The 9,125-nt window shown below is 38.1% G+C and overlaps 1 protein-coding gene across 1 annotated transcript in view; it reads left to right on the forward strand.

Moving 5' to 3' along the window:
- Positions 1 to 6,520, forward strand: part of LOC143214593 (tRNA dimethylallyltransferase) — a 96,684-nt gene extending 90,164 nt beyond the window's left edge. The window contains exons 6-9 of the mRNA XM_076435825.1: positions 4,016 to 4,112; positions 5,707 to 5,820; positions 5,978 to 6,163; positions 6,240 to 6,520. Of these exons, the coding sequence (XP_076291940.1) occupies positions 4,016 to 4,112; positions 5,707 to 5,820; positions 5,978 to 6,163; positions 6,240 to 6,377 (535 nt within the window). The 3' untranslated portion in view covers positions 6,378 to 6,520. The remainder of the gene's footprint in view (positions 1 to 4,015; positions 4,113 to 5,706; positions 5,821 to 5,977; positions 6,164 to 6,239) is intronic.
- Positions 6,521 to 9,125: the final 2,605 nt, after the last annotated feature.

Genomic DNA, 9,125 nt, shown 5'->3' on the forward strand with positions numbered 1-9,125 from the left:
GGATTGAAGCAGGGCGGCTAGGCATTGCGGCACGGGCACGTTTGCGTCCTCGGTTCTAGTTCTCGAGTGGCGATGGTATCTCTGCCACGAAAGGAGAACTGCATTTTGCAGGCTCGCCATCTTATCACGGCTGGATAGTGATAGCGGGCAAGTCGAGGTCGTGGCGGCAGCTTACTTGGCGGGAAATGTCTGCGACGTTAAAAGCGCGGACACGGTTCACTTGTTCCCACACGTGTCAATGCCAAACGTGTACCTGCTGATACAAATTAGATCCACGTGACACGATGGTGTGCGTCGAAGCTTCTCTTTTTCCCTCTCTGTCCCCACCCTCCACTCACTCCGCGTAATCATCGTGGCCGAGCGGTGCCGCGTGTCGATTTCCACCTTCGACAAATTTCGAAAAGTTGTGGAAACAGAGCGAACGAGCCTGTCATTCGAGCCTAAAGCTGCGTCCCCACTGAAGCGATAACTTAAATTTGTCTAAAAGAGAATCCCAGTTAACTTAATAAATTGACGATTATCCCACTCCCATAGAATTTCATTTTCTTTTCAACACTTTAATTACCGGACATTTGCAATAGTCTCTTTAAAATTGAAATTCAGCAGTCGTGAAATTTTTCAATAAATTGTTTAAAAGCGGCAGCGATTTCCACCCTGATTCAACAAATTTTTAGAATTAATGGAATTGAACCATTTCTTCTGGAACTTTTTATTAAAAGAAAATTATGGAGCTTCTTTTAACACTAAACCCACAACTGTTCGTGAAATGACCGGTTTTATATTTTCCATTTCACAGTTATTGAAATTATGAAGTTGCTTACATGAAAATTGATTCGATCAATTTATTTATCCAAGCACATCATGTAATAAAAGTTGCCCGAAATCTAAATAAATAGAGCCTTGTCATTTTTACAAGGTAAAACATTTTGAACCATTTCTTCTGGAAATTTTTATTAAAAGAAAATTATTGAGCTTCTTCTCACACTAAACCCACAACTCTCGGTCAAATGACCGGTTTTATATTTTCCATTTCACAATTATTGAAATTATGAAGTTGCTTACATTCAGTTGCTTACAGATCAATTTCTTTATCCAAGCACATCATGTAATTAAAGTTGTACGATATCTAAATAAATAGAGCCTTGTCATTTTTACAAGGTAAAACATTTTAATCGCTTTTAGTGCTCGGTAGGTTTAGTGTTAAATATAGCTCAGTCATTAAAAAGATAAGAGAATATATTGTTGGAAAGTGAAATTCCAAGTTCCACAAATGAGTCCATAGAAATTCGTACGGATCCAATTTGCGAATAAAATAAATCTGCCTTGATCTAATTTGAGCCGTCTCGATGTTAAGTGGCATGGTCCAGAGGATTTGAAAATTGTGCTCACGCAACGAGAACATGCTCCCGACTGCCAGAACGGTTTCGCAACGAACGTACCCCTTGCACTTATTAACCTTCTTATTTTTTTTATTCGCGACTTCCACTCTGTCTTCCCTCGTTTCGCTCCTCCTTACGCGCTTTAGTACCCGCGCGTTTCTGCAAGTAACATGTCTCATATTATGCAAATGCACGTGCCCGCCTGCTCTGCCTGCTTGCTCGACTTCTGCCGGATGTGACGTCGCACCTCTGTAGCATCAGAGTTGCAAGAGGCAGGTGTGATTAATATAATATGCCAATACGAGAGCACCGCGGCAGGTTAATTATATGAAACCTTTACGACGCCATTATAGGTGCGAATTCAAAGTACCTGGTCCGTGGTAAATTTCATTGTTTCACTCGAGCTGTAATTAGGATGCTAATTTATGCATTTCTCTATTCCGCTCCTATTTCCTGCTATCGATGCGGGCGATTATTATTTAGCAGAAAAAATCCGCGAACTAATAATAACTGAACTGTTATATATTTTTTTAAATAGCTCGATTTTTTCATATCTGATGTACTCATCGCAAAAAATCTGGAGTCTGGTCATAAATTAGATTGGTCAGAAGGTCTCTTCGCATTTCGTAATTGCTACTTCATTAAACTGAAATTAATAAAACATAAGCGTTGCCGACACTATGAGAATACTTTTTGCCATCTCTTCGAATGGCTTTATTTTGTTTTACTCTTGCAAATAATCAATGGATTAAAATGTTAAGACTTTGTGGCCAACCTAAGAGAACTGGTTAATATTTCCGCAATAGTAATTAGTTTCTTCATTTCTTTTAATTGGAACCATTACCGCGATTAAATCTTGCAGCTATACTGCCAGCGAATGTTAATGGCGTGATGCGTACAGGAACCATCTGCGAATCGTAAATAGTTTAAACACGATCTTGAATAATGGAATGAATGTTATGACAAGCTACAGAATTCTTCAAATTTATGAACATCTCGAAAGAGATGTATGCACATAATAATTATCATATATTTGCAATGGTCGGTAATCAACCTGTCGATGAAATGTTAAAGTTCAATGAAAAAAGGTTTGCCACCGAGATGGTTGTGCATCTGGATTTTGCTGGCTTCATAATAATTACTAGACTGCGGATCTTCATGCATTTATAGCAAAATTGAGACCATGATGATCAACATTGTTGAAAAATTTTAAAAATTGAAGATGCCAATATGGAATTTCTCCTCTATTAAAATCATTAAAGGAAGAAATAACATTGAATTTAGTTTCTATTTTTTGCAATCGATGCAGACAATTTTTATTTTCCATAAGGATCCGCAGTCTAATATAATTACAATGAAAATAAGTTTGCGAGTAAACATTTGATATATACTGCGTATTATGTTAAAACAATTTCCAAGAAGAAACAAGATAGTTTCGCGAGTCCATGAATACCGATTAACTACTACAAACCGATTAATTAACGGCAATGACGGTACTCTATTCCTCGACGACAAATAGAAAAAGACTTTTGTCGTCAGTCCAGTAGACTTTCCGGTTTTTTCACGACCTACGGAAGAACGAACCATCAAAAATTCTGAGTGCATCACGGGAGACGCCTGCACGTGTTGGCCGTTATCAATTTCTCGTATCGATTAGCGGGGCTAGTGTAATTAATGGAGGCACTTATGATAAACGAAAGGTATTTAATTTGCATATAAATACAAATTACGTAGGCATTGAAAAATAACCGAATGGAAAGTTTCCGCAGGAAAGACGGTAACAGCAGAACAGACACATCAAGATCAAAGAGTGACCATCAGGGTGGTCACCAATGGCCCCAAATGAATTAAACATTGAAATAATTAATTTAATCCTAGAATCTCTTACAGAAAAATCTGCAGTTGAAAAAAAATAAGTTCAATTTTCAAATTTCAGAAAAAATTTCTGGATTCCGGTCCAACGTTTTTCTCAATTTTTTCGAAAACCGTTTGTTTTACGGAGAAAAGTAATAAGACATAAAAAAGGATGCAGCCTGTATATTTTTCGATGAAGTAAATAGTTTAGATGATATTCAAGACGAACGATTTTACGAGCACTAAATGAATTATTTTAATGTTTAATTCGTTTGCACAGATTTTTTAAAATTATTTGGGACAACCCTGGGGGTGCCGTAAAAGAATTCAAAAGTCGAAAATAAGATCCATCCTAGTGTACACGAGATAATCAGTGTTGTTAGATGGTACGGGAAAACTCGCGCATGCGCGACGATTCCAGCGTCACGGAAGTACGAAATCGGGCACCTTGGTTGCCCCGCATGTAATATATAAATATATTCTAATTGTATATATACAGTAGCGGACAAAAGTTTAAGACCGCTCTAAAGAAAACTTGCCCCACAAGCTACGGACTGTAGAACGCAGATACGTTCCTGGTTTCACCGCGCATGCGCGAGTTTTCCCGTACCATCTAACAACACTGGAGACAATGGCCTCGGTCATCGAAGGCAAGGATGAAACAGGGGGCAGGCGGTAAAGGAGGGATGTTTTCTCGGACTGGGTATAAAGCGGCGGGAGGGAGGAGGTTGTCAAGTTGAAGGACCAGGTAGACTGAACTTCGGAAACTGTTTATGTTCCAGGTTACCTGACTACACGAAAGGCATCTTTCAGAGCATCGGCTTCAAAGAGTTCCATAGTTACCTGGTGCTGTCCGAGGAGGAGAAGCGAGAGAAAAAGGTAAGCAGAAGAGCGGCGAACTGCAACGTCGTCACGTTCGGTGCAGCTGCAAGCGATTCACCGCGATTAGCGCCGCTGGAACCGATCCTCCCTGTCCACGAGAACTTTTATTTGCAAGGGAACCCGAGGAGCTTTAAAGGGCTGCCCACCGTCATTGCTTTTGTTAGAATCGCTGCGGATCGAGTGGTTGCGATACAGCCATATTTTCTTTTTCCCTGCATTCCTTTCCTATTTTCCTTCTTTCTATTTCTGACACTTCCGCCAAACCGTTGCCAGCCAGATATTCGTGCATACTCCTCGGGAATATACAGGAAACCGGTCGTTTCTGTCTGGGAGAAAAGAGGGAGGTGAAGTTTGTGTTTACAGCAATGCCTCGATATATGGGAAAGAGATGCGCACGATATTTCCGAAGAATTTATCCCCACCAACGTTGGGTTTATTCCAGCGAGTCGATTGCTGAGGAGTGTAACATGATCCGGGATTAGAAGAACACTAATCCAATGACAAAACTTCTCTGTTTCTAATCGAAACTCTTGTTAACATATTAGTGACATTTTTCGGATTAAGATCAGTCGAAACGCTATACAATTTGGATTATATTCAGTAGAACCGTGATTGTCCTAACTGACGATATCTAAAACAATCTACATATACTGTCTAATTGAAATTTCTATTTATTAGCACATCGCGGACCGTATGATGTGAACTTTATAAAAAGCCAATTACCATCAATTTTCAGATAACAGTGCAGCTCAAGAACGTTCAAAGAGGGTTAGTCGACGTCTCTGGTTCTTAACGCTTCAAAAGCAATAACGTCACCGGTACGCTATGTGTTAATGTACAATACATCAGTACATACATGCATCGAAACGAGCTATAAAACATTGCATATAAAACACTGGATTTTCTAAAATCAACAATTTTTGATTACCACACGAAGAAGGAGCTCTGTAATTAATTGAGGTGTACCTTAATGTTACACATTATTATGTAGTTATTCCGACAAGATAAAATCAATTCTTTTATGGATGAGAGAACGAATGTAATTTTTTAGTAATAGTTTTAATTATCAAGTTGCTGAAGCTACTAGTACGATGACGAATTCTATAAAAAAAATAATGATGAATGCGACCGCGCATCCCAGTTCTTTGTCATATTTGTACAAGATGGGACCACGTTTGACTCTCCAGCTACAAAGGGTCCTTTCGTTAGATGAAAGCAGATTCCATTTCCCAGATTTTTTTGCGAGCTCGTTACAACGTACCACTGTAAATCACTACTGTGATAGTTTAGACTTCTATGAAATTTATAGGACGACAGTTTCGTCTTTGTTTAAAGCTTCCCAGAATAAATGTGGTTTAGGCTACATTCCAATTTATTCGGCCGAAGAAAACTTTCTAAGAAAGACCGTTTTTTACCAATCGTGGGAGTATTCCATATGTCGTGCTACGCGTACACGCGGCACAAACGGAATCATTTTTTAATGTTTCATTAATACAAGCGTTAATAAACGAATTCTCATAAATACAATTAGGAGATCATTAATCTCATAATACAACTAATCAAATAATTATGAATGTACTATTATTTGCAGGGGCAGGAGTTGCTGCAAGAGGGTATCGATAATCTGAAACTGGTTACCGAAAGGTACGCAAAAACGCAAGGAAAATGGGTCCGTAATCGCATAATTCGTCGCAGTGATAGACAGGTGCGCTGTACCTAAATGAATATGTCATTTGCTATAAAAATAGACTGCGAATTTCTATGCAAAATTTATCTATACATTTTTGCCATATATATGCAGTAACTATAAGGACATTTCGCTATCAAATGAGTTTCGACTAATATACTACTAATATTTACAGGTACCCCATGTTTATGCATTGGATACTACTAACGTGAAGAATTGGGATACTGCGGTGTACGAGAAAGCTGTATCGATAGTAGAGGCAATACTAAGAGGAGAGAAACCGGAGCAGAAACCTCTCAACGAATCTGTTGTGGACAGCAAAGTCACGGATAGCAGTAACGAGGAACTCCACTATTGTGACGTAAGTTTTATCTTGTGAAAATTCTCCTTATTATTTATGTTGTTAACGGTTCAACAAATTCAATACGTTTTTTCAGGTCTGTGAAAAATATCTCATTGGTGAACAGTGGAATGCACATATAAATGGTATGAAACATTACAGGACCGCAAAGAGGAAAAAGAAATTTGCTCAGCAGGAGGCAATGGCTCAAAGCGCAACTGAACAGAATTCATGAAAAAGATCAATAACATCGATCCTGATTTCTATGATTATCGTATTATGCACAATAGGCTGGGAAAGCGATGTATATTGAGCACAGTGTACATAATAATGTTAAAAGATTGTAGATATTAAATATTTTGAACATTTTACATCAAATGATCGGAACGTTTATTGTTCACTAATAGTCTTTCATTTGTAATTCCTTCGAAAGCAATTAATACTTTCCGTACAATTATGTATCCCAATTTTTATTAATTAGGAAACCGACAGTAGCGCTTCTAGCGGCAAAGTCTTGAAGCTTCTTCAGGTGTCCGTACAGCGCCATTTTAGGTAGTGGCAAAACGTTGGAACTTCTAGTCAATGTTACTAGCCGATGGTAATAGATTTTGGAATTCTGGTGGATGTCGATAATGTAGAATTCTATTTTGTCAAGATGTCGATAATGCGATAGATTTTGGAATTGAGGTGGATGCCGATAATGTAGAATTCTCTTTTGTCAAGATGTCGATAATGCGAATTCCTATTTTACAACGTATATTAGTTTTCTATTTTACCGACAACAGTAATATTGAATATTGATTCATTTGTTTATCGTTTGTAATCAACGAATTTTATTTATAAAGTCTAAAATCCGATCGAAATAAACCTTCTCGTCTGTGGTTACATGACAACATTATTCGAACATACGAACATACCCATATTTTGGAATTTTACCACGAGCGACATCTGGTTATTTGTCTAGAACTGACTGTCGGTAATATTTGGCTAACAGTTTCAGCGTTTTGCCACTTCCTAAAATGGCGCTGTACTAGAGTCGTTAGAGTAGAAGCGCTACTGTTACCTAATTAATTAAAATTGAGATACATAATTATGTTTTGTGTACATATATATATATAGTATATTATGTACTTTATACAAGTCAGCTTATGGGCCAAATTAGGCCTAAAGCTTTATTAATTAAAAAAAAGAAAAATTCGAAGCTGGAATATACTAGAGAATATATTATATGGCTGCTCTTACCGGACTCAAAATTTGTGCCTTTCTCCTATAAATTATGATGTATTTCGTGTGTAATCCAGTAGATTTGTACCCGGGGCGGCTACAGATCAAAGTTTCGATCCTGTAGGATCAATGGTTCAGGAGTTATGCTTGCTTAAAGTTGAACAATCTGCAGTGTTTTTGACAGGTAAGAACGGCGCCATATTGATAGTGTCGGTCGCGCGCCGCTTACCGAGATGGTTGGCGATTAGGTCGGGGGGGGGGGGGGCGACAAGGACCGGCGGTTCTTCTCGGTAAGTGGCTCGCGGTCGTCACTACAAACTAATATGGCGGCGCCCTTACCTGTCAAAAACACTGCGGATTGCTCAACTTTAAGCAAGCATAACTCCTGAACCATTGATCTTATAGGATTGAAACTTCGATCTACAGCCGCCCCGGGTACAAATCTACTGGATTACCTACCAAATACATCATAATTTATAATAGAAAGGCACAAATTTTGAGTATGGTAAAGTAAAGTTTACCCCCTACTATATTTCTATATTTACTAAAAGTTGGTATTTTTGAAACTTTTAGAGAATGTAAGTTCGAGAAAGTAAAACGCGTATTGCCGTTTCTTCTTTTCTTGCAAAAGGGGAAAAATGAAATCAGCACAACTCATGCAGTTGTGACGGATTGCGAAATAATAAAATGGTGTTTAATGAAAGTCCGTAGCCTGTTATTTCATATGCATTGTTCTTCGTAATTTCATGTAATACGGAGGCATTTTAATTACACGCGGATCTATAAGAAAGACAGTGCACCGTTCGCGTACAGTCTGACGTTTACCGTACCAAGTCATTGTACTCGACGTGCATTAGTCGCTATTACATATGCACATTGCATTAAGGCAGGTCGCTCAAGCACGTCAAGGAAGTACTTTCTCATAAGAAACAACAACTCCCTACTGATTTTGCTGTTGCTACCCCCGAGCATTGTCTTCGAAAGTGAAATTTCCAATCCGTTCATGTCGACAGTCTAAAGCCGTTTTGAACGATTGCATATTCCGACTTGCTTCATCATGTTCCTTTGCATGACAACCAGAATTAGCGATTGAGATTCGGTATGTTACGTCAGGCGAACGTTACAATAGTGTTTACGATATTCATAAACAAATAAAAACTAACGCTGAACCTGACAAACTTTTCAATCGGTTGGATGAGTATATTTAATGACCTTTGAAAATCTATTTCTAACTTTCATTTGTTAATCAGTTAGGTTTCGCGGTAGCTTTACGCCTGAACTTCGCCCTTCATCCCACTGTTTATTGGTCTACGCTATCTTATTGTCACTTGAAATAAATGTTTGCAAACGAATATCACAGTAGATATTTTAGTTTAGTTTAGACAATGCATTTAGAGATAGTACAAGTAGTATTTGTAAATGACACATGGTAAATAGTAACTGCCCGATAAGATCGAACATGCAATCTAGCATTATGTAGTAGACACAGGGAGACATGCTTAAAAAGGTACAAAGTCGTTCCATGATTCATGTTTCTATTCGGTCAGTGATTTTAGGAAAACAATGATTGTTCTGTAGGAAATGAATCATTAAATATATTCTTTAAATATTATACGCTCGACCGAGCAAATAGCACAGCGTCGTAAATAATCAAGATTTTTATTTTGTACAGGCTACAGCTACATTCAGATTCAGATACTCACTCATTTTTTAAAAAAGATGCTCTACAGAAAAAAATATGACTCACACAATTTTTATT

This window comes from Lasioglossum baleicum, chromosome 12 (assembly GCF_051020765.1).
Source record: "Lasioglossum baleicum chromosome 12, iyLasBale1, whole genome shotgun sequence".
Classification (NCBI taxonomy): domain Eukaryota; kingdom Metazoa; phylum Arthropoda; class Insecta; order Hymenoptera; family Halictidae; genus Lasioglossum; species Lasioglossum baleicum.